We start from the raw sequence: 25,985 nt of genomic DNA, 5'->3' as shown, positions 1-25,985 counted from the left end.
ACTCGTGAGAATGCCTTGCACAGTAGTGGCTGGGTGGTCCAGCAGTAGCTCTCTATATGCTATAGAAAATGAGAACTTGGTAACTGCTGAACGCATGTGGCTGGATGCTTCAGCAATCAGTGTGGTGCTGAAGACATGGAAGATTCCAGAAAGCTGTTAGTCTTCAGTATATATTGGAAGGCCAACATAGCTGGAGTCTGATATCAGCAAAATGCTGAGGTAACAGTCGCAGCAACAGTACAGTTAGATGGACTTACCAGCAAGAAATGAGGTGGCTAGAGAGGTAGCTCAGCAGTTAAGAGCACTAGCTTATTTTCCAGAGGACCCATGTTCAATTTTGAGCCTCTCGTGACTTGAGTCTAAAGAGATCTAACATCTTCTGGCTTTTGAGGGCAACAGGCACACATTGGTACACAGACATACATGTAGGCAAAACACCCAGCCATATAAAAATAAGTATTTTTAAGAGAGAAAGAAATGAAAGCAGACAGGCATACAATACTGTTGCCTCAAACATCTTTATACATCTAGTCTACCCATTAGAAGGTGCTGCCCACTTTGTGGATGGGTCACCTCTCAGGTAATCCCTCCTGAAAATGCACTCCCAGAGCCTCCCAGAGGCATGTTGCTTACTTGATTCTGTCAAGTTAATTGCCATCGAGTTGACAAGATTAAGCATCACAAGTCCACTCTTTGTCAACTTGAACCCCAGCCACTTTTTATATCATTCTTAACTTCCAAATGATGATAATAACAAACTCATAATTCAGCCTGACATAATGTAAGTGTACTGTGTACAACTGAAAACATAGCAGCTCCTCCCCCAGCGCAGATGTCTCCTTCAGCCTATGTCCTAAAGCTTAAATAAGATACATAAATGGACAACACTTAAGTACTGACATTTTTTTAATGCTCTACAGTCATAGAGTAGGAAAAGAAAGAAAATACAAACATCTGCTATTAATGCATACATGTGAATCCATGAGCATTTTAACAATGTTACACAGGAACACATGTAGCAGTTACATTCCTCATTTCCATGTTTGGTTACGTGGCCATAACTGTTTGTATTTTTCTAGTGCCCAGTTCATATACTCAGAGAGCCCTGGCTCTTTACCTGTGGGAGCGGCCTGAAACTCACTTCATAACACAGGAAAGTTTAGAACGTCCATCCTCCCCGTCTCAGCCTCCTGAAGGCTCTGGCTCATTTACCATCCGTCCTGGTTGGAGTTGTTACAGTTTCACTTGCTCAGAGCATGGTCACAACCAGAAAGACTCTGCTCTTCACTCATCTGCTGCAGTCTAGGCTCTCCGTGATGTCTGGATCAGTCATTTCTAATAACACTGTAACTCCTTCTTAGTCTGTTGACTCAAGGACATCAGGAGCCTGAGTGGCCGGGGAAAGTCCTAGCTTTCAGTTTAATTGAATCCATGTCATGCTTCTTAAAGCGCCTCCTAACAGAGGCGTTCCTTCCTTTAGAACCAAGACATCTAGTCTGGCAGAGCATGAGACTGCAGGAACAGAAAGCAAAAGGTTGCTAGTGGGACTCTAGGAGGAGAGGTTGTGTGGCACCATTCCCATTTCTACCACTTGCTTCTTGGATCCATGAATCCTGGCTAGAGGAGAGACTGCTGTATTCTGAACACTGAATCAAGCATATGCAGTCGTCTAGAGGACTCTGTCCCAGCCCTTCAAGCTACTGCTACCTACTTGGCCCTGTAGCATTATCTTTAAAAGGCCATTCCACCATTTTGTCAAGTCAGCTGCATTCGGATGGCAAAACTAGTGACTTCCAAGAGCCCAGTGCCACACTTTGGGTATGAAATGAGTTCCTTGGCACTCAGCAGCAGATGTAGCTAGGTCAGCCTTGGTGAATGGGAGTCCATGATGTTGATCCCATGCCTCCGTTTTTGTCATTGTGACCACTTTGCTCATGGGCTCATAGCCAGAGTGTAGACTTCTCTCTATAGAACAGGCCATCTTACTTGTTTGTTGACATTTCTCTCTACTGCTGTCACCATTTGAAGAGCATTCACACAGGTCACAAGCATCTTCACTTCATTTGAAGAGATCTGTTTATATTTTTCTTCCCCAAATGGCTTTCTCCCAATTTTCCAGTCATGCTCCTTCTAAGTCCCCTGTTCATCCAAACCACTGGGTATGGCCTATAAGTCAGTATATAATTGCACATCTGTCAAATTAAATGTATATGGCCAGCAAGGTGGCTTATCAAGTTAAAGGTGCTTGCCACCAAGCCTGATAACCTCAGGTCAGTCCCCAAGACCCACATAGTAGAAGGAGAAAACTATCTTCTACAGGCTGTCCTCTGATCTCAATGCACATCAGTAGCATGCATGAATATACAGAAATAAATCAGTAAAAAAAACGAGTGAATAAAAAATATTAAGACATACAACTCTGTGTCCTCCCCAAAGTTGTACCTACCACAAGGATTTTCCTTCACTGTGTCCTTCAGGGTTATCCCAAAAAGGTGCTATAATACAACAGCCAGCTATCTACTTCTGGTGGATGGACTATTAATAATAAACAGGGCCTGACTCTGTTGGTTTTTCAAGACAGGGTTTCTCTGTGTAGCCCTGGCTGTCCTGGACTCACTTTGTAGACTAGGCTGGCCTCAAACTCACAGAGGTGCTCCTCCCTTTGCCTCCTCGATTGCTGGGATTACAGGCCTGTACCACCACCCCTACTCAGGGCCTTACTTTTACCCGCCTCCATCATCCAGTCACAGAACACACCTCATGAGGCAGTGCTTGGGCACAGGAGGCATTGTTGGAAGAGCAGGAACTATAGGCATTTGTGTAACTTCTTCATGTAACTCTAGGGCTTGCTTGGGCTCAATCACATAAATACCACTTCCTGTTGATGGAGTTTGCTGCTTTGCATGTGCAACTTGGTGGGTAATGCCTAGCCTATGATGGATGACAGTTCAAGTCACTTAGTATCCCATTGTCAAATACTCACTCTCCAGTAAGGCCTAGTAGCAGGCCAAGAGCTGACTCAAAGAAAATCATTGGTCTATAGGTAACAATAAGGCATGGCTCCAAAATCCCAGAGACATGCCAAAGGCTCCAAACAGTGTCCCTGTCTACCACTGACACCTCAGATACCATCAGGTTTGCTGGATCTCCTGGCCTGACTTACTACAGGGATCTTTGTTGTTGTTTTGGACCTATTTCTGGCACCACAGTCTGTACTAGGCATGGTTCTCTTGACAGAATACAATGTGTATGTTACAAAAGAGGATTTGATAGACCACAGATAGGTCTGGGAAGTCTCTGAATAGCCGTCTGCCCCCTGAAGAGGCCGAGAAGTAACCAGGTGCACAGCCCACATGCTGCTGGGTGTCCTTGCGGTCCCAGCTGAGAGCCTGGAAGAGTACTTGGTCTCCTGCCCGTGTGGCAAGGCTGAAGAAGCAGGAGTAGGGTGATGGCGGCAGTCCCAGGACGCACTCACTAGCAGGCAGTCGTGCTTCTTCCTTTTGACCACCTCTCCTTGTTTGATCTGCTGCAAGAAGGTGCCACCGACTCGGAGAGAGGGTCCTCTCCCCTCATGGAATCCTTGCTAGAAATATTCTTCCAGGCCCTGAAGTCAAGATTAGTCGTCTTAGGTTCTGATAGTGCCATCTTTCCAAGCCCTGGTGACTGCTGCTGAAGCCAAGGACAGTGGGCTGGCCCATCAGTCTGGGCACCTGTATGTTGGCCATTGGCAGTGGTTGCCTAGTTGCCACTCTAGTCTGGGGCTATGACTCAGCCTACCCTAGGCTTTCCTGTGGCTTCTCCATCACTTAGCTGTACTAACTCCTGTGTTTGTCTCTTTGGGGGTTCTTGTTAGCCGAGGCACATCCTCCAGTAACTTGCTACAGGAGAGACTGCACAGGAAGCATATTTCTTATTTCAGTCCTTGAATATCTGAGAATGCCTAGATTTATCCTTTCTGCACTGATAGTGGGGTGGACCTAGAATTATGGTAGAGATGTTTTTTCCCCTCCAGTTTTAGAGTGCTCTGGGCTACCACTTCCCATCCCTTGGCCTAGGCTGAGACTCCCTGTTTTCTCTTGTGCAACTGGTACATTTACTGAACAATGTGTCCGTGCCAGTGCTATGTCAGGAATGCCTGGACAGTCTTTCCATTTGGCCCTGGCATTCTAGAGAACAAACAGATGGTAAACAGGGAAGAGACAGCAGGCCCTGCATCTGCAGGTTTGCTTTCCGTGGGATCCACAGTCTGAGGATATTCAATGGAAAATTCCAGAAACAAGCAATTCAGAACTTTTAATTTGTGTGTGCTGTTATGAGTTGCATGATAAGATCTCACACTGTCCAAGTCCTTCCCACTGAGGATTGGAATTGTCTCTTTGCCCAACTGATCAGCTGTGCATGCTACCCTCCCACTAGTCACTTAAGAATTGCCATCATCTGTTGTATTGTATTCCAGTTCAGATGATCCTTTTAAAGTTGTCTGGTGATGCTACATGCCTCTACCTAGGCCGCCTAACGCCCAGCCTATCACATATATACTGTTTCATCCTAAGAAGGTGTGCACAGCACAGTGGGATGTATGGAGAATGGTCCTGTTCACTTAACTTCCATTATGTATATTACTGTAGTAGTAGTTCCATCTTAGGTTAACTTCTGCTGTCACTCTTACTGTGACTGACTTGTAAGTTAGACCTCTATAGGTATATGTATGAGTAGTAATAACAGCCATGCAGGGCTCAGCGCTGTTTGCGGTGGCAGCAGTGTAGGAAGAAGCTTCTGTCTGGGAGGCATTCCCACGAGCTTCCTCTTCCTCTTCTTCTGGGGCCTCTGTGAGAATCACCCCAGCTCATGCCAGATTTCTCTAAGTCTTTGGTCAATCCCTGATTGGTCGGAACCATCTGTATGCGCACTGTACTGTAGGAACATCTGCCACACAAACAGCGCTGAGCCCTGCATGGCTGTTATTACTACTCACATACACCCATAAAGGTTAAACTTACCAAGAGGTCTGGGAAATCCGATGGGAGGCATGGCATTCCCCAGACCAGTACTGCAGGATAGAAGGGTGTAGATGAAAGTCCAAAATGGTTCTGGACACAGTTGGTTTAGAACATGTGTGAACTTTCCACATAAAAGTGCTGAGTGAACAGTTCTTAGACAGATGCAGCCTAGGGCTGGAGACAGGAATTCTGCAACCATCAAAGGAATAGAATGCAGAGACTTTGTCCTCAGAAAAGGCTGAGGAATGCCTGTCAGGCAGCTAGAGGTAGGAGGGAGGTTGAAAGGCATGGCTTGAGTGGTACATAGCCTCAGGGCAGAGTCAGTGTGGCCCTGCACCTGACCTCACAGTGCACCACCAGAGACAGCCGGAAGGTGGGTCTCTGTGCTTCTCAGCTCTCAGCTGGTGACCTGTGGGAAGGTCTCAGGATCCTAGGCACACACCTGTGCTCATGCTGTCAACAAGAGCTGAAGGGCTCTGGACGGGGCTTAGACAGGGCTGGTGGAGTGACTGTTGGTAGAGTGGCCGCCTAGCAAGCATAAAGCTCTTGCTTCACTCTCCAGCACTGTATAAACTGAGTGGTGACACACACCTTTAATTTCAGCACTGTGGAGGTAAAGACGGGAAGATCAGGAGTTCAAGGCCATCCTCCACAGTGCAGCAAATTGAAAGAAAGAGTAAAAGACCATTAGGCAGACTCTACTAGCCTTGCCTTGGGTTGTTGCACATGTAAGCTTGTGCATAGCTGGAGAAATGCTTCTGAGTGTGCCTCCGTGTTAGCAGCTCCTTTTCCATGTTGCTGTCTAGATGGCCTGGGCACCTGGTGGAGTCCTCTCTTGGCTCATTTGCTGTGGGCCTGTAGTTCTCATGAAGTACATACATTAGTATATTGTCACATCCTATTTTCACTCACTTAAAAACCCAGTCCTGGTCAGGCATCGTGGTGTATCCCCATAGTCCTGTTGCCTTGGTAAACTGAGGAAGAGTGCTCACTTGAGCCCAAGGATTAGAGGCCAGCCTGGGAACAGAGCAAGAGCCCATATTAAGATGAAAATATAAGCAGAACTCTTGGAAAGGAGAGCAGAGGCCTCCTGAGCCATGTCCTGGGGACAGCAGCCTAGCATTAGAGAGCACGGGTAGCTCCCTGGGCCAGGCGCCTGCCTCGCATGACCCCATATCTTCTGTTGTAGGTGCCACGTTTGGTGTTGTCGTCTGGGGCTGTTCTTTTATGTGCATGAGTGTTTTTCTGCATATATTTGTTTGGTGCCTGTGGAGGCCAGAAGAGTGAGTTGGATCCCCTGGAACTGGAGTTGTAAGTGGTTATGAGCTGGCCAGTGTAGGTGCTAGGAAATGCATTTGGATCTTCTGCAAGAGCAATATGTGCAGCTGGGTGTGGTGGCGCATGCCTTTAATCCCAGCACTCGGGAGGCAGAGGCAGGCAGATCACTGTGAGTTTGGGGACAGCCTGGTCTACAAAGTAAGTCCAGGACAGCCAAGGCTACACAGAAAAACACTGTCTCGGGAGGGGGGGGGGGGAAGAGCAGTATGTGTTCTTATCCACTGAGCCATCTCTGTGACACCCTCTCTTTTTCTTGTAATAATATCTCATTTAGCTTGCTATATTCTGTATGTGATTTTCTATATAATGTTGTGAGTTGTGTTTGAGTAGACAGTCCAGCAGTAGCAGGTACATTTACATTGTTACTTGACTGGTTTCTGGCACCTTTTTCATCTTGCAAAATATGAAACCTTGAATCTTTAGGTGCCTTTTATTGTAAACTAGGGTTTTTGCAAAGGTATTACAAACACAATACTTGAGCTACTTAATTAAGTTTTATAAAAGATTCTACCAGAAAGCTTTAAAGTAAGATTATAAAATGTCAAATAATGTGTTTGTAATTTACATTATAAAATCAGAACGCCTCTAAGTATGTTTGTGAGGCATTTTCATATATGTGTGTATGTAGAGGACAGATGGACTTTTGTTCTTGGTGTATGGTATTGGTATTAATAGCTGCTTGGGAACCTGTGTCTAGGGGTCAGCTGGTGACAAGGCTATAGGATGCTCGGGCTATAGACTCCACTGCTACAAAGTGTGTAGCCAAGGAGACTGAGCCAGGCCTAGGCTGTGGTTACTATGCATATTTCAGCACTGGGTTATTTGAGAACAGCACAGCTAAGCTCTACTCTCTGAGTGCATCAGGAGCTTCTAATAACGTGTCGCTGTTTTTGAGATGTGCCGCCCTTGGGGCAATAGCAGGCCCACAGTCTTAGCATTGCAGGGAATTACCAGAGCTGTGTGTACTCCCACCTCTGCCTGAGCTAAGGAGGGACTTCCAAAAACAGGAATTAGTGGGATAAACCTAAGGGAGCCTCAGGACAAGCCGAGACTGCACATACGAGAGGCAGAAGCAACAGCGTGAGGGTTCAAGTGTGCAGGATGAGCTAATAGACTCAGGACCATTGAGAAACTTGGCTCTCAGGCCATTGTTGGGGCCTGTGCATTGCTCTGGTGCCCCTGACAGGAAAGAGCAGATCCAGCTTCCTTCCTCGCCCCTCCCATCCCTGACGCTGCTCATGGTACTCCGAGAATAGCAGTGTGGAGAGGGGTGTGCGTGAGTACAGTGTGAGTCTTCTGGGTCTTTGTCGCACCAGGACGTGTGGTGCTTTGTACTGGTACACCACCACCTCGGGAGTCCTTTTGGCGTCACAGAAGTGATCCCATGAATTGAAGTCTTGAGCAGTGTCACATGGAGTAAGAGGGCAGAGGGAGGCAGGTAATGGTCTAGCCTCGGTTAACTTTGCTGTGCCCCAGATCTATTCACCAAACAGTTTGGTTTTGTAGTTTCACTGCTGATTAAGCTGTGAGGGATATTCTGTCCAGTACTATCTGTACTGTCTGTAGGCCTTGGGTCGCCAAGTTCCTGGGTTGGACATCTTGTTGCCACAGTATCATGCTTCTTGATCAAATACTGCATGCTGAGAAACAGAGGTCCCAGTGAGAAGATCTGTCTTCTACCATGAGCCCCTCCGTGCCAGCCCTGCCCTCTGAAGGGATGTATTAGGTGTCTGTGAACAGAAGCAGGAAAGCCGCAGTCACATACCCCAACTAAACACTTAGTTATTGCTGTGCCTATACACCAGAGTCTGCTGCATAACACTGAGCTGGGATGGCACTGGGGACTTCATGTGTGTGGCATCCCTGATTAAAAATGAGTCACACCACAGCTGCGACAGCATGTGGGGCTTGCATGCATGCCAGTCAGAGCCAGGAAGACCATCTTCTCCTCTCTGGGACATTAATACTCACTGTGGGGTTTACCCCAATAGTGTCAGGTATTGCAGAATCCACATCATTTCACTTTGCCCTGTGTCCCCATCAGTAAGATTCCTTCGTTCCTATCCCCTAATGAAGAGGAAATGAATTGACTCTCTAGCCAGCACTGCTGTTTATCTGCAAGAGGATTAGAAATGAAAACCCTGTTCCTTCATTGAGCCTTCTGTGCTCAGTGCTGGTTTTGAACATTTTTCAAAAAGATGAGTAGGTCTAAAGAGTTGGCTCAGTAGTTAGGAGCACTGGCTGTTCTTGAAGAGGACCTAGATTCGATTCCCAACACCCACGTGTCAGCTCACAACTTCTGTATCTTCAGTACCAGGGGATCTGACACCCTCTAGGCACACACATACATGCAAGCAAGACACTTATGCATCTAATAATACAATAAGTAAATCTGTAAAAACTTTTTTTTCCCCAAGACAGGGTTTATCTGTGTTAGCCTTGGCTGTCCTGGACTCACTTTGTTGACCAGGCTGGCCTCGAACTCACAGCGATTCGCCTGCCTCTGCCTCCCGAGTGCTGGGATTAAAGGTGTGCACCCCTATGCCTGGCTTCTATAAAAACTTTTAAAAGAAGATGGGCACAGTCCTTTGTACAGAAAGTGAGCAGGGAATTGCTGCTGCTCACTGTTAGCTGTAGGAAAGCCAGCCATAGCTGCAGAGGCATTAGGCTTCTGAGCTGAGTGCAGTGGCTCCATGCCGGGCGTGTGGACAGAAGCGTGAAAACCAGATGCCAGAAAATGTAGTCAGGGTCTGTGCGAGGGAGTTAGGGAGTTTACTCACTGCGTGAGCCCAGGCTACCTGACCAGCTCCATGGGAAAAGGGCATCATCAGTTATTCCTGCAGAAAGGGGGCTTTTCACTCTATGTTTAGGGAGAGCTTTCACTTCCCGAACAAAGGAAGAAGGCAGCTTTACTTAGGGGAAAATCTACACTTGTTGACATTGAGTGTTCTTGTGCCTGTCCACTGTCCACTCGTGTCAAAGATACAGAAGAAGCAGTGTGGTTGGAAGGAGCAGAAATGATGCTGCCCTTGGTCAGGGTCTCTTGCCTAACCATTTGCTCTCCTGTTGTATTAGTGATTGTCACATTGCTGTGATCAAATATCTGACAGAAACCTTAAGTGTTTCAGAGGGTCTCAGTCCATTATGGGATGTGGAGTCTGAGGCAGTGTCTCCTCATACTGTGGTGGAACAGGAAGCAGAGAACCATGAGCCTGGGAGGGACATTGAAGATTCAAGCTGTGACACCTGCTACTGGCCTCTAGCTCACAAAACCTGTTTCTTACAGCAACTGTGGCAGCCATGTACTACAGCTACTATATGTTGCCAGATGGCACCTACTGCCTGGCACCACCCCCACCTGGGATTGATGTAGCCACTTACTACAGCACTCTTCCTGCTGGAGTGACTGTGTCCAGCTCACCTGGTGTGACAACCACTGTACCACCACCTCCTGGGACCACACCTCCTCCACCCCCAACCACAGCTGAAACAAGCAGTGGGGTTACCTCCACCACCACCACCACAAGGTAAGTGTGCCGCCGGCTTGGCATTATGGTCGCTGCAATGCGCCAGTGTCCTTGATCTGGGGGCTTATCTGGGACATGGTTTCCTTCTTATATTATTACCCCAGCCCTGTACTCACAGCTTTTGGAAGGCTGAAACAGACGCATTAAAAGTTCAAGGCCATGCCGGGCGTGGTGGCACACACCTTTAATCCCAGCACTCGGGAGGCAGAGGCAGGCAGATCGTTGTGAGTTCAAGGCCAGCCTGGTTGACAAAGTGAGTTCAGGACGGCCAAAGCTACACAGAGAAACCCTGTCTCTTAAAAAAAAAAAAAAAAGTTCAAGGCCATGGCCAGTCAGGGCCAGGCAGTTTCTAAGATAAGGGCCATCCTGGTCTACATCGTGAGCCAGCCAGAGATACACAGTGAGTCCTTGTTTGGGGGTGGGGATGGGGACAAGGAGCTAGGTGTTCTGTGCACTGGAGGGGTGGAAGCAGGAGGATCAGGAGGTCAAGGTCATCTTTACCTATACAATTGGCAGAGCAAGATCCCACTTCAATATGAAAAATAGTTCTTAGGCAGTGAAATCTAGCCAGCTATGAATGTGGCTCTCAGACAGCATCCTGCATCTGCTCCTTAATTCTGGTTGCTCTTGTCCAGTGTGTTGGCATCTTGGCTGGGCAGTGTGAGGTGGACTGAACTTGTCAGAGATCAAACAGTTTCATACAGTTTGCTGAAGGAAGGGCTCTGCTGGCCACTCCTTGAGATCTCACATTACACGGTTGGCAAGGAGTAAAATCAACAGTGGCAGAAGGTCAGAAGTGCTCAGGAGGGTCCACTGTGTGGATCTCAGGTCTATTAGAGGCTGCTGAAAAGCTTGACTAAGTCCCTCTTTCTAATCATGCTGAAAAGTCAAATGTGGTCTGGGGGCACCACTCAGAAGTAGGTCACTAGCATAGCATATGGGAGGAATGACGTATGGAGCCACATTGCTGAGAAGTGAACACAGAGGATGGTGAGCCATGCTCACCAGCTGTCTTTAATATATTTTCTCTTGTTCCTAGTAGTAGTTTATACTTAAAGTGAATGCTAATTAGAGAAAGAATTAAGCCTGTCTATGGGACTTTGGCCCTCATTCTTTTAAAAAAAAATCCCTACTGGTCAGGTTTTGTTTTGTCTTTTTTTCTTTCTTTCTTTCTTTCTTTCTTTTTCTTTCTTTCTTTTTTTTTTTTTTTTTTTTTTTTTGACATGGGGTCTCACTGTGTAACCGGTACTCCATTATTGGGCTTACAGGTGGCACACATAGGCTCCTGCACTGTCACTTTGTCAGTAGTACTCTGGATCCTGTTAGTGTCCAGGAGCTGCCTTCATTAGGTTAAGGGGCTTCTTGTCTTTAGACTAAGAGTCTTGCTCTCACATGGCTGAGCCCTAAAGGACCATCCAGCCTCAAGCCATGCTGAGTTCAGGGTTGCTCACCAGCTCTTCTCCACAGTGCGCTTGCTCCCGTGGCCATCATACCCCCGCCCCCTGACATCCAGCCTGTGATTGACAAGCTGGCAGAATACGTCGCCAGAAACGGCCTTAAATTTGAGACCAGTGTTCGAGCCAAGAACGATCAGAGGTGAGGTGAAGGGGCTTAAGGGTTGGGCTGGGGTGTGTTGGCCTGGCATTCATGAACTTTAGGAGCAGGGTTTGCACTTACGAACTTCTGAGATCAAGACCCATATTGCAAAAAACTCAAAAAACTTTAAACATGTCATGTATATGAGATTTGAGATTTTCATTTAGCATTGTGTCATGATTCCTTTGTGCTTTCATCTTCCCTGGATTATCTTTAAATAGACATATATTTGTTCATTTTGTTAAATTACTTTGAGTTGGAGAAGGTTCTTGTTTTTATTGTGCAATAAAAATGTAGATGCTTGAAAAGCTGGAATTCACACATCAAGGGTCCTCGTCCCCTACACCTGGCAGTGTGCATAGAACATGGACTGCATTTCACCTATGATATGACCCTGGAGCGGGGTTAGCTCTCCACCCGATTCACAGTCTATGACGTTGTTTGATTAGTGTCTGAGCTGTCCAGGACGATGTGGAAACACTGACGCCTGCGTGTGGGCCGTGTTGAAGCACCAGCTCCTTCTCTCCACAGATTTGAGTTCCTTCAGCCCTGGCACCAGTACAACGCCTACTATGAGTTTAAGAAGCAGTTCTTCCTGCAGAAGGAAGGAGGCGCTAGCACACAGGTATGCGCTGAAGGTGGGGAAGGCGTGGAGCTCTGGTGACATGTGCAGAAATGACTTCCTATTTATTCTCCAGTCTACGCTGTGTCCAACCAACTGTGTCTTAGATCGGTTGAAGCACACACTCACTTATGCCTTGGTGACCGTTTGTCCAGCGTGTTCCAAACAAAACACACAGTGGCTTCAAGCAGCAGAGGCTACTTTTGACAATACTGGGGAGCAGAGTTGAGACATGGTCTTATGTAGTCCAGGCTAGCCTCCAGTTCATGATCCTTCTGCCTTTACCTCCCGTGTGCAGGCATGGCAGGTGCTGCTGTGCCCGCTCCTTCTGACTACTCTGTAGTGCACCTCGTGGTACCTTTGCTGGACATTGGCTACCACAGCACACGGTCCCTTGCATAGTTCTTTTGCATCGGGAATACTTTGTCCTGCCCCTGTCACTCTCTCTCTTAAGCTTATTCCACCAGAAATTATTGCTGAGCCTGAAGCAGCTTGTTCATCTGTAGTCAGTGGGGGATTGTGTCTGGAGGTAGTCTCAGCAACCTGGCTGCAAGGAAAAGGTCCTCCTTCAGCCTGTTAGTCTGTCACACAAGAAAAACACAGGTACGACTGAGGATATAGCTTAGTGCCAGGGTACTTGTCTAGCATACCAGGCCCAGGAAAGCATACATGCGCGCGCGCACACATGCACACACGCACCCACCCACCCAAGAAAACCGTAAGTCGGAATTTGAAATGTGGAAATGCTATTGCAAGTAGGCTGGAGGAGTGAGTGTTTTGGTGTGGATTTTAGAGTGACTCGTGTAGCATAGACTGGCCTCACACTCTATTTGCCCAAGGATGCTCTTGAACTCCTGGTCTTCTTGCCTTTACCTCCTGAGCGCTGGGATTATAGGTGTGTACTGTGGAATATAATGACAGATCCTCATAAGTGTCATGTAACAATGCTCAGTGCTGTCTCTTTTCAGGCAGCATCAACAGCTGAAGAGGCTTCCACAGAAACTGCTGCTGAAGAGTCGAGTGAAGCTGGGGAGGACGGCACTCCTGAGGGTATGGCAGAGACTGGGGGAAGAGGCAGCGGGAAGAAGGAGGCTGGGTCCAGCAAGAGCACCGTGGACGGGAAGCTTGTAAAAGGTGCGCTGCCCAGATGAAGCCCAGGTCTCATGGGCTTCCCTCCTGAGGGGCAGGACTAGGTGTTTCAACCACAGGGCCTCATTGGACTTGGCTTCTTGAGCTGCTGTTCAGACATGCTCATGTTGTCCTGCTTCTCCAACATGGTGTTTGGAACCCCGTGGATATAAGCTAGTTCAAGGATCGATCCATCAGCTTTTAGCCTGGGCCATTTAGTGGATGTGTTTATACATTTTCAAATACTGTTTTATCCTCCCCCTGAAATTGTCTGTGTTCAGTTACTTGTGTGGTCCTGGGGACAGCTCCCAGGGCTCACTTGTGTGGTCCTGGGGACAGCTCCCAGGGCTCACTTGAGCTAGGCAAGTGCTCTCCTCTAGGTTCCAGCTCCAAGCCCCTGCGCAAACTATTGTGATGAAGTTTGTTTTCTTTGCCCAAGTGGCTCCTTTGAGCATCCTTCTCAGGCACTGCTGCACTCGATCACATTTGCTCTCCTTGCCCTGCCCCTGACTAAATGTTGTAGTGTAGCAGGACAGATGTTATTTAAGTGGCAGGTGCACTAGAAGACAGAAGAAAGGCTGCTTCAGGCTGTTTAGCAGAGCCCTGTGGTAGAATGTATAGAAGACGTCAGTTCCACCTGCTGGAAGAGAGAGTGCAGAAAAGATGTGGTATTGAGTGTTCAGAGATAAGTGAAGTTCCCCACTGTGGTTTAGTCACAAGTGGCTTTAGCAGTTCAGTCTGGAGAGGTGTAGTGCCCAGCATCTGGGACTTTGCTTCCCCTGGGTCCAATGGTTACTACCATGCTTTATCTAGCATTGACTTTTTGAGGTTAAGACCAAAGGGACAGTTGGGGGCCTTGGAGACCCAGTGCCAAGTGCAGACGTGGCAGCAATAGAGTACATACCTGGGAAGAAGCCTGGCGCTGGACGCAGGCAGCAATCTCCTGCCTGACCTGGAGTGCCCTTCCAAATGCGGTAGGGTAATGATGCGGAGTCACAATAATCTGGCTGTCACTAGAAAGGCACTGTTTAGAAAGTCAGGTGACTGGTTACCTCAGCCCTGGCTGAAATAAGCAGAGACATGAGCCAAGCAGAGCATAGCTTTTGCTCTAGATGCCATTCAAGATGCTGTCCCATGCTAGAAGGACTTACTTCTAAGGGAAGGAAAGCCATGTCAGGACAGTGATCCCCTGATAGCCACTGCCAACAAGGAGAAGGTGGGAAGCTGAGACTAAGCACAGGACATCCATGAGGTGGTTATTATCCAGGAAGCACCCTCCAGGAAGGCTAGCATGGCTGCAGAGCCACCGAGAAAGGAGCTCCAGGCCAGCTGCTGCACCAGGATGCATAGTGTTTGACAGCACTCCTGCACAGTGAGACCTGGAAGAGCCCAGTCCTCCTAAGATTCTGAAGCCAGCAGCTGAGCCTCTAGTCCTAAGAATCGAGACAGATCCTTAGGTCTTTATGTTTAAAAGAGCTGAGATAGGATAAAACCCAGGCCGCTGATAAACTGACAGCTCCAGGAGACTGCTCAGAAATACTGCTGGGTTAAACATGATGAGATCACCAGGGTCGATTGACTAGAAGACAGCCTGGGAAGTTCTCAGGAATCTCAAGGGAAGGGACAGATGTCGAAGATGTTCACCCAGGTAGAAACAGGCAGGCTTCTCTATTGAAGAGGAGAGAGAGCAGGTCAGTAGGCATATCAGCACCCTGAAGTCCTGAGTCTACAGCAGTAAGGGCATTGAGAACATCAAAGTGTTATTATGGGATAGGGCATAGCTCGGTGGTAGCACTTCCCCTGGATTCTATCACCTACACTGCTGGTGGCAAAAAATACTATTCGAAAAAAATAAAACAACTACAACAACCAATACCATTACCTATTTATGTTGGTGGGAAAAAAAAGCTTGAACGAATCTTGAACCCTGGAGCCTAGGAAGTGAGCTGGGGTTCAGTACAACATTGGCCCAGGCATGTTCAGACCTTGGCATTGGAGGCAGAGGAAAAAGAACAGACCATGAGATGGAAGCCCAGCCAGTGACACTGGCCTAGAGCTCAGCACTGCAGGAACGGAGGCAGGATTTTAAATACAAGCTTCCTGATAGTGAGAACCTCTCAAAACCCTACAAGATGCTTTTAAGGAAAGCAGAAACAAGGGACTAAAAGTTAAAGAAGAAATTGCTGAGAAAGTAATTTTCTTAAAAGATCAGTACAATATGTTGTGTGTTCAAGAGAAAAAGAGGGCAGATATGAACACAAAGTTATAAATCTTTTTAAAATACACAAGGATAGCATACTCATCACCTTAAATGGAAATGGACTCGAGTCACGGAAAAATGCCATTTCGAAGAAAACATAAATTGAAAAAATTATTTGAAGAAAAGGAAGAAAATGTGACAGATTTTTAGTCTCACAGATTTTTTTTTTTTTTTTTTAAATGCCGGTTAGTGAACAGCCTCTAGAACCAGGCAAGAGGCCAAAACAGATTAAAGGCTGGCTTAATTCACCCTGGAGAACCAGACCGTCTCTGTCGGGAAGGCTTCCTCCAGAGCTTATGAGAAACAGGGAGTTAAGAAGCTCTCCACGCAGCTGTCTGTAGACCTCAGCACTTAGAAGCATGATGTTAAAGCAGGAACTGGAACCCGGCTGTATACTGAAGTGGTGACAGGAGTGGGCAGTGGGTCGTGTTCCAGGGCCCTGGTGTAGCCACTCCATCACCTGTCTGCAAGCAGACTTGGAGCGCTGAGAAGCGCTGGTGCTTTTGAAACTTCGGTAGTTAATAACTGAAGCTGGACAGACAGGCTCCACTGTGACTCTTCACCATGTGTGTCCCAGGGATCGAGCTCAAGGAGTCAAACGTGGCTGCAAACGCCCTACCCACTGAGCCATCTCTCCAGCCCCCTTCACTTTTGGAGAGTTAATAAGACTCAGGGATCTAACAGCAGGGATTTCTGAAGTTCAGTGTCCAAGTGCATCCACTGTGGGCAGTGCATGGCCTTGACCCCGCACTGGAGGAGCAGAAGCCCAAAATGAGACCCCATAGAGTGAGGATGAGAAAAGAAGTGGGAGAAAGGAAAAGTAATTGTTAAAACTCATGATCTTAGAATCAGAAAATTGACACCAGAAATCAGAGACTCACAGATCTGAGAAAGCATAGCCAGAATCAAGTTAAAAGGCAAATGTCAAAATAGCAGTAAGTTGGAAGATGAGGGGTTAATGCCCTTACTTGAGAAAGAGCTTCTCAAAAAGAAAAGAAAATAAAGAGCTTATCTGGGTCAGAAAATGGACTGAGGGCATTCTTCAGAAGAGAAAAATATAAGGAGGCTATTGTGCCAGGGTTTGTTTAAAGACACCGGCCTTTGTTCTCAGATTGGTAGTTGGAGCTGGAGAGAGACAGTTTAGCAGGTAAGAACACCCCTGCACTTGCAGAGGACCTGGGTTCATTTCCCAGAGCCCACATAATGGCTCACAGCCCTCCAGAACTCCAGTCCTAGGGGATCCAGCACCCCCTCTGACCTCCAGGAACAGCAGCCGTGCACATGGTGCACGTTCATACACGAAGGGAGAGCGTTCATGCGCATACAGTAAGTGCATCCAGAGAAAACTGTAAAAATAGAGAACTCTGTTTGGTTTGGTTTTTCGAGACAGGGTTTCTCTGTTGTAGCCTTCGCTGTCCTGGACTTGCTTTGTAGACCAGGCTGGCCTCGAACTCACAGCGATCCATCTGCCTCTACCTCCCCAGTGCTAGGATTAAAGGCGTGAAAAATAGAATTTTTTAAAAATTAGTATTGGGACTGAGGAGATGGCTATGTGAGTAAAGAGCTCAGTCTGCAGAGATAAGGGCCTGAGTTCCCATCCCTAGCACCTACTTAAAAAGTCAAGGGTGGTGTAACTCTAGCGTTTGGGGTGAAGAGGAGCAGGAGCAGGGCTCTCTGAGCTCACTGGCCACTAGTAAACTCCAGCTTCAGTGAGAAGGCTTGTCTCAGAAAATAAGATGGAGAGTGGCAGAGGAAGACACCAGCCTTGACCTCCACTCATATGTGCTCACCTGCACAGGGGTCCACATATGAATGCAACACAAGAACAACATATAATTAATACTAATGTCACACAGGCAACATGCCATGCATATGCATTCCCACCTACTCAGGAGGTGCAGCAGGGGAATCCTTTGAGCTCAGAAGTTTGAGGCCAACCTCTGCAATATAGCTAAGACCTCATCTCCAAACACATATGTATGTCTATACCCACGTGCAGCTGCTACCCAGAGTTGGAGAAGAAGGCAGTGAGGTCATGGTTGTACACCTCAGGGAGGCACTGCTGGACCCAGCCTTGAAGGTCAGGTGGGACGGAAGGAAGGGATCCTGCAGGCAGCAGGCAAGGATGACCGTCTCAGCTTGAGCACAGTGCAGAAGGACAGACGTAGCTGGATCACACAAGGTCTTTGCCACCTCGAGAAAGAACTTAGGATCAGTGGTAATGCAGGCTATGGTTGCAAATTGTGTAATTGGAATATTCCAGAAGGATTCCCAAGGCCTTTGGCTGGGCTCGCTTATCTGGAGCAGCTGCCTAAATCTTGGCCTCTTGGTTCTTGTCAGTGCTGTGGGGTCTTGGGGTACCTGCTAATCTTGTCAGCACTGAATGAGGCAGGGCACCTAGACACACAAGTTAGGTGGTTCTTTTATTAGGTTTTGGGGCTTGGGGGAATAGTGGTGTTTCAGCTCTGTGTTCTGCCTGTCAGCCTCTCCAGACTGAGTATGGCAGAGTGCTCTAGGAACCTTTGTTGACATGATCTGCACGTCTGTTCCCTTTCATGAAAACACTACAGGTGTTTTTAAATCATCTTGTATTTTAGTCTCACTTGATAAGTGAGTCCGTTTACATTTTATGTCTTTTTTCTCTTTTTAAAATGACCATGACCCTCTACTTGTTAAACAGACCATATTCCTACAGGCAACAAAGGATTTGTTTTGTTAAACTTAGTTGTCTAAAGGACCCTTAAGACATATATAAAAATAGCAAGTCACAGTAACCCACATCACCCCACTGAGTACTCACCACCGCCTTCAGCAGCCAGCCCTTGGGCTGCATGGTTCTGCAGCTCCATCCCTGTTGTAGGTTTCCCTCAGAACCTGCTGCGGCAGAGCCTCATCATTAGCGTACATGGCTGGGTTGTGCTGTGAAAACTGAGGACTTTGGTTGGTATTTGATCAGCCTAAAGTGTTCTGTGCTGTTTACCAGGTGTGGCATGGAGGTCAGCTCTCCTCGCTCTTGGACATTAAATGGGGTGTTTGTCACAGGCATGTGTTCTGTTTAACCCATACAGGGCTGTGGAACGTAAAACAGTAAGGTAGGAGAGTCTCCCTCAGCCCAGCACATGGTCAAGTGGCCTGCCCCTGGGAAGCTAAGAACCAAGGGGGAGGGCACTCCAGCAAGTCACAGCCTTGCTAGAACCTCTCTGTGTCCCATAACCCACTTTACTCAGAGGCAGCAGTTTTTCAGAGTGCTGGAGATGTCCCTTCATTGTAGCTTCTTTTTTTGTTTGTTTGTTTTTTTGGTTTTTTTTTTTTTTTTTTTTTTTTTTTTTTTTTTTGAGACATGTGTCTCTGTGTAATAGCCCCCAGCTGTCCTGGACTCTCTTTGTAGACCAGACTGGCATCAAACTCACCAAGATCTGCCTCTCAAGTGCTGGGATTACAGGCCCATGCCCAGATCTCATTGTCACTTCTTGATGCCTATCATGAGTGAAAGCTGCAGCATCCCACTGCATTCAGGTGGCTGTTAGGAGTCACTCAGCATAGTGATTGACAGAGACTCAGTGTTGCACGGAAAGTAACACAGGAAGACTTTGTCCTTTAAGGCCTTTGTGTTTCTCTTAATTTAAGTGTTCCAATGTTTAGGGGCTGGGGGTGTATCACCTAAATTTTTGTTACACTAACTTAAAATGTTTGTAATAGGTATAAAACAAGGTCTGACATGGTGCTTGTCATGTTAGCTGAATAAAGGAATGAATTCCATGTTTGTTTTGGCTTTTGTTGTTGTTTTGGTTTAGATTTTGCTTGAAGAATAGCCTCCCCCACCCCCCTGTTTTTTTTAATGTAGCTGGAGGTTTTCAAGGTTATAGTAACTGTTTAATAAAAGTTCACAAGCTGAAGGTGGCCACTCCATGCTCAGCAGGTCTGTGTCTCCTATGGCAGTACCGCTATGCTGCCCATGCCAAGCGAGGTCCAGACACACACCCCAGTCTGATGCCTTGCCTCAAGCATTGAAACAGGGCTCCTTAGACATAGCTCGGCCCTACCTTAGAACATGCACAGGCAGACATACATGCACACAGTGCCTTCACTGCAGAGGCCGTCTCACTGTCCGCCATCACTCTTGTAAGTGGTAGTACCTGTGACAGTGTCTGCGCATTCTGCCTCTGGTGCCTGAAAATGTGTCACACTTCTCACCTTTTCTCAACAGCTTCATTTGCTCCAATAAGTTTTGCCATCAAGGCCAAAGAAAACGACCTACTTCCCCTGGAAAAAAACCGGGTCAAGCTGGACGATGACAGTGAAGAAGATGAAGAGAACAGGGAATGCCAGGAAAGCACAAGCAGTGTTGCCAACCCCAGCCCAGCTGCAGCCCCACCCTGTGTGGTTGTGGAAGAGAAGAAACCCCAGCTTACGCAGGAGGAGCTAGAAGCAAAGCAAGGTTTGTTATAGCTTTTAAAGTTCTTGAAAGAAAGAAGACAAATACAAGATTTATGTGCTAAGCCAGAAATTCTAAGACTGCGAACTAAAGCCTGGAGCCATGCAAGAACGTTCTGAAAGCCCCGTGTTCAGTGCTGTGTGGCACTGTGCACGCCTTAGCCGGATGCAGTGCCCTTGGCGATCTGTACTCAGCAGCCTAATGCGCTAAGCGGGCAGCTCTAATGGAGGCTCACTTTGTACTTGGATGACAGCCCCGGGGTGAGACACCAGGCTTGGACGCCCCACTCTGGTTAATGCACCAAACTGGGAGAGGTCCTTTTGTGAGAACATCTTTGATCAGAACCATGGCCCTTGAAGATGATGCCTGCCAGAGCTCATCTTCATGGGTCACAGCATGGCCAATAACATGTGGGGGACAAGGGTTGGGGCTGGAACTCTGCTACAGTGCTTGCCTAGGCTTGTTCTAACTGCCTTTCTTGGATTATATTTCGGGATATGCATGAACAGACCATACAACACTGATTAAAGGAGGCTCTAGCATGCTGTGGGCCCACAGGTGCTCACCCTCTGTGCACTCACACTTGTGTTTGTGCCAGCATTCCTTGTGTGTGAGCTCAGCAGTTTGTCATGCCCTCTGGACTAAGACACTTCCCACAGGGCATCATTCACTGTCGACTTGGGGTATTTAGGGATCCTGTATATGGAGTCATTCTTTAGTTCCCAATACTCAGCCCCAGCGTCTGCCATTATGGAACCCCCTTCAGCCTTGAGAGTAAAGTGTACCGCCCCTAAAAAGGCATAATAAGTTTATTTCCTCTAAATTTTGGTCTGTCCCAGTGTCTACCTGCTCTGAGGTAAGTATTGAAGTGGCAGTGTTTGTATAGCCAGAAGGTGCCTGTGAAAATTAGAAATAATATACTGCTTGCTGTAGACTCTGCCTTTCATGTTTTCTTTAGCAAAACAAAAGCTAGAGGACCGTCTTGCTGCTGCTGCCCGGGAAAAGCTGGCCCAGGCGTCCAAGGAATCAAAGGAGAAGCAGCTTCAGGCTGAACGTAAAAGGAAAGCAGCTTTGTTTTTACAAACCCTAAAAAATCCTCTTCCAGAATCAGAAGTTGGAAAGCTTGAGGAGAGCACTTTTGGTGTGGAGGTACGTAGAAGGCAGTCCCGATGACATGCTTGGGTTTGCGGTAGATGAAAGCTGGTTCTGGGCTCCCATGGCCTTGGAGCCCCAGCCTGAGGCAGATGTCAGCACCTGCCTCTGGTATAGTCGTCACAGGCTTTGCTCATAGCTTTGAGTCTGTCAAAGAGATCCTGTGACAATCACCCTATAAACACATCAAATGCAGGCTGCAGTCTCAGAACAGAGGCATAGATCCTGATCAGGAAGCTCAGCTCATGGCCACCCATTAAGGCCTCTAGCCATATATGGTCCGACATACACGGCTAAAGCAGGGCCTCAGTGGTGCAGCCACATTGTTGACCTTACACCTGGGCAGAGATTTCAGTGCCAGCACCTGTATCTGTATTGTGCTATAATTTTTTAAAAAGGTGAATGGCAGCTACTCATGTCTTTTCTGCGTGTCAGAGCACTAATGTATGGGGGACCCTGAGCTCATCCTGAACACCAGGAGGTCATGGAGAGCTCAGGCAGCTCTTTAAGTGGTGGCCTTGAACAGGACCTTCACGCGGTACCTTGGGGGGCTCTTGTGTGGGGGGATGTGAAGCAGTGCCTAGCTCCAGGAACCCTCAGCAAACACTGTTGGCGGCAGCAGTGTGTCCTTTGGTGAAAATTCTGGTCATGTCTGTCTGTCTCCAGGTGTCTTTACATATCTTTTATGTTTGGTGTCTTAATTAGGGTTTTATTGCTGTGACGAGGCACCACGCCCACAACAACTCTTATAAAGGACAACGTTTAATTGGGGCTGGCTTGCAGGTCAGGTTTAGTCCGTTAATATCATGGCAGGAAGCATGGTGGCACACGGGGCAGACCTGGTGCTAGAGAAGAGCCCACCCACAGTGACACACATCCCAATAGCGCCACTCCCTATAAGCCTTATGGAGGCCATTTTCATTCAGATACCACACTTGGCTTTCCTTACAATGGAGAAGAAGCAAGCCCCTTGCTCTTGTTTGCTATTGTTGGAAAGGGGAAAGGGGGCTGGAACTCACGTCAGTTCTCTTGCCTCAGCCTCACAAGTTCCAGGGTTATAGGCATGTGCCACCATGCCCAGCTCCTTCACCCGTTTTAACTTTACTTGCGTTGACACTTGTAAGTCCCTTTGGAGTGTGCATTGTCTATGGTTAAAGTCCGTCCCACGCCTCCCACCCCAGACCCAGCACTTCAGTGCCCACCATGCATATTTGTAATGGTCCTGTCTTTAGGGTGACCTCGGCACTGCCCTCCCCAGAATGAGCTTTTCATGGAGGTGGCACAACATAACAGCCCCACTAGGGCACTATCACCCCATTTCCCAGAGCCCCACAGAGACAGTCTGTCTTCTGGTCCTGCAGAGATGGAGGAACAGAGTACACACAATTGAGGCAGCCATTATGCACTGTGCTGTGCGGCACGCAGGAGGGAGTGCAGGAACATGAGCTCTGCAGCCATGGAAAGATACGGGCAGCAAGGAAAGAAGCTTTAAACAAGAGCCTGTCTGGGTGGGGATATGTGGAGCTTGACTGAGTCTCTTACTGTTTCACTATCATTTATAGTGAATAGAGAGAGTAAGACATGTCTGTAAGCCTGTAGTGTAGCTCAGATGGTGGAGTGCTTGCCTGGCATGCACAGGGCCCTAGGTTTGTCTTTGACACATTAGCACACCCTATCATCCCAGCACTGGGGGGATAGAGTCAGGAAGTTCAGAAGTTCTGGGCATGGCAAGTTAAGTCAGCCTGTGCTACATGAGACCTTGTCTCCAAGTTGGGATGAAGGTTAGACAGGACAGTATGAGAAGGCTCCGTAAATAGAGGTAGGTGCTTGCTGCCAACCCTAGTAAGATTGAGTTTGATCCCTGGAACCCACATGGAGGAAAGAGAAAAACTGACTCAGTAAGGTGTCCTCTGACCTCCACACACATATAAATAAAAATGTATAATTTTTTAAAAAGTATGTAAAGCCACATCTGCAGGCAGATAGAACAAGTTATGGTTACAAGGTTGCCTCTGTTCTCATCGGGCTGTTGTAGTAGAAACTCGGTCTATCAAAGTCACTTGTCATCAGCCTGCTGGTGGCACCACAGTGCTGACCCAGCTTGTGCCTTCTCTCCAAGTGGCTCCATTCCTGTCTGCCAGCCTTGGCCCTGTCTCTAACCCATGGATGTTTGACTCTGGAATGGCCTCCCTAGCTGAGTGCACTTGAAGATTATTTCATCAGGGCTGCTTCAACAGAAAGGGAACATGAGGAGCAGGCGGTGAGAAGTGTCTGGCTGCTTTCAGACTAAAGGACTCAGAATAAATCGACAGTTTATAAATGAGTCAAATGGCCAGGTTCATTGGCAGACGCCGGTAATCCCTGCACACAGGGAGGCAGAGGCAGGCGGATTGCTGTGAGTTCAAGGCCATCATAGCCTACAAATCAAATCTAGGATACACAGAGAAACCTTGTCTGGGGCCTGGGGCAGGGGGAATAGTCAAACCCAAAACATTAACTAATCTCATGAAACTTCATGGAAAACACTGCCCTTGACTTTGCCAAGTACATTGATGTGCACTTGGCCTACAAATGATGGCATATTCACCCAGTGAGCCACATAGATGTGGACAGGAATTCTTACAGGCTCCACAAGAATGTGAGATAAGGTCCCAGGTGGTACTACTAGACTTGTCAGAGCTGCCTAGCTCAGCCAGCTCCTCAGGATGGGCAGGCGCCCACAGGGCAGCATTCCACCATGCATGTAGATCATGGTCCTTTTCTGCATGCTGCTCTGCCCAGTCCCATTGGTCATTAGAGGTGATTTGACATGTCCGGGTTGAATGTACGTGATGTCCTAAAATGTCCTCATTTACACAGAGTAACATTACTGCATGGATATGGTGGCCTACACCTTTAATCCCAGCCCTCAAGTAGATCTCTGTGAGTTCCAGGCCAGCCAGGGCTATGTAGGTGAGACCTATCTAAAGAAGAAAGAGAGGTTAGTGGCACACTAAATTGTTTACACAGTCCATGCTGTATAGCTAAGAATATTGCATCAATGGTGATAAGCCTATCTGTGGCTAAGCATGGTGGCCTAAGCAGCAGGGAGCCCAGGGAAGAGCTGAGAGATCTCCCTCCTATCTTGACAGCTGTAGGTAGCCTTGTGGCCTCAGGCCAACCCACTGGGCAGCTCCTCACTGTGAGCTAGCAGTTGTGTAACAGTCCTGTGCAGGGATATTCACAGCCGCCTGCCAGAGCGGGCCCGGGTGCAGAGGGAGACAGGGCCCTCCTACCCACAGTTGCAGGGTTACAAATACACACACTCAACCGCTTCTGTTCTCATTCTGTTCCAGGGCTCCCAGATATCTGGGGCAGTATGGGAGGTTGGTTACACAGAGCACCTGCTTTAATTTTTTTTCCATAAGCCTTGACTACTAAATCCTCTAGGGACAAAGTGAGAACTTTTCCATAAGTACCATTCGATGACTAGTTAAAGCTACATTTCTCCAGATAATGTAGTTTTGTCCAGTGAGGTTGGCTTGTTTTTTGAGGCAGGCTCTCACTGTAACCCAGGCTAGTCTAGAATTACCTCTGTAGCCCAAGCAGGCCTCAGACTCAAAGCAGTTGTCCTATCTCTGCCTCCAACATGGTTGCATCGCAGGTTTGATCCACCACACTCAGCCGGGAGATTTGTGTAGCTAACCCCTGAAAGGTCTTTCCTCAGAGACAGCATGATCTACCCTTTCAGTGTTATAGTCCTTGTTGATGTCCACACATTCACTTATATTTTTAGGAAACTGGTGTCATGCCCTGTCCTCTGCTGGTTGGAGGCAGAACTCTGCCCATGTTGGAAGTGAAGCCTCCAGAAAGGCCTTCAAGCAGATGTAGAGACCCACCGAGAGAAGAAGAAAGAGAAAAGAAGAAGAAGAAGCACAAAAAACGGTCTCGAACGAGGTCGCGCTCCCCCAAGTACCACTCATCTTCCAAGCCCAGGTCTAGATCCCACTCAAAAGCAAAGCACTCCCTGCCCAGTGCCTACCGGACAGTGCGGCGGTCGAGGTGGGTGCACTGCGCTCATGCCCTCCTGCTCTGCTCTGCTCTGCTCTGCTCTGCTCTGCTCTGCTCAACACTATGAGCCTTCTCCTGGCACCTTAGAGCCAGCAGAAACTTAAATGAGCACAGGCTGGGTTGTCTGTGTCCTGCAAATCTAAAGGAGATCTTTCCAAAAACCATATGTACGCGTTTCAAAGCTTATCAGCCACAAAGGTTAAATGATTCATTTATGCTTCTTATCTCTACATAGCGTATTATACTTCACTCTTCACTCAGGAGGTGGAAGCAAGAAGATCTCCAGTTCAAGGCCAGGCTCAGCTACACCAGGGTGCTAGCTCAGGCAGTACATCTTGCTGCGCAGCCTGAGGACTTGAGTGAAGAGGCCAGGCATAACGATACATGCCCGGTTCTAGCATATGGGAGCTGGGTACAGGCTGAGGCTCACTTTCTATCTAGCCAGCTTGGTCTAATCAGCAAAGTCCAAGCCAGTGAGAGAACTTGTCTTGTAAAATAAGGTGAATGGGCTGGGGGAAGAGAGGAGGTGGATCAGAAGCCTTTACTCCCAGCACTCAAGAGCCAGAGGCAGGTGGATCTCTGAGTTCAAGCCAGTCTGCTCTGGATAGCAGGTTCTAGGCTAACTAGGGAAACATGCTAAGACCAGTCTCACAAATCAAGACAAACAAAACAACTCACAGTGAATGGCTGCTCAGCAAGAACACCCAAGGTGGCCCTCTGCCCTCCACAGACACAAGTAAAACAAGTTACCCTCTCCCTCCCACCGAAATGTATAGAAAAGGGAATTGGGTGAGCATAGTGACACATGCGTATGATCCTAGTCCTTGGAAAATGGAGGCAGGAGAATCAAGGCGTGCAAGATTATTTTCAACTGTAT

General features: G+C 47.7%; 1 protein-coding gene across 5 annotated transcripts in view; it reads left to right on the top strand.

The window, feature by feature from the left end:
• The window catches only part of Sfswap (splicing factor SWAP), a 73,209-nt gene that overhangs the window by 31,693 nt on the left and 15,531 nt on the right, over window positions 1-25,985 (top strand). For 3 of the 5 annotated variants that reach the window (XM_051161402.1, XM_051161404.1, XM_051161406.1), the window contains 7 exons: window positions 9,625-9,865; window positions 11,333-11,461; window positions 11,993-12,086; window positions 13,052-13,217; window positions 19,679-19,909; window positions 20,865-21,055; window positions 24,834-25,099. In XM_051161402.1, coding sequence (XP_051017359.1) covers window positions 9,625-9,865; window positions 11,333-11,461; window positions 11,993-12,086; window positions 13,052-13,217; window positions 19,679-19,909; window positions 20,865-21,055; window positions 24,834-25,099 — 1,318 coding nt within the window. The remainder of the gene's footprint in view (window positions 1-9,624; window positions 9,866-11,332; window positions 11,462-11,992; window positions 12,087-13,051; window positions 13,218-19,678; window positions 19,910-20,864; window positions 21,056-24,833; window positions 25,100-25,985) is intronic. The other 2 variants (XM_051161403.1, XM_051161405.1) reach the window with 1 other exon arrangement.

The sequence above is a fragment of the Acomys russatus genome, chromosome 19 (assembly GCF_903995435.1).
Source record: "Acomys russatus chromosome 19, mAcoRus1.1, whole genome shotgun sequence".
Lineage (NCBI taxonomy): Eukaryota > Metazoa > Chordata > Mammalia > Rodentia > Muridae > Acomys > Acomys russatus.
The sequence above is the reverse complement of the archived record's forward strand: the minus strand, read 5'-3'. Positions and strand labels throughout refer to the sequence as shown.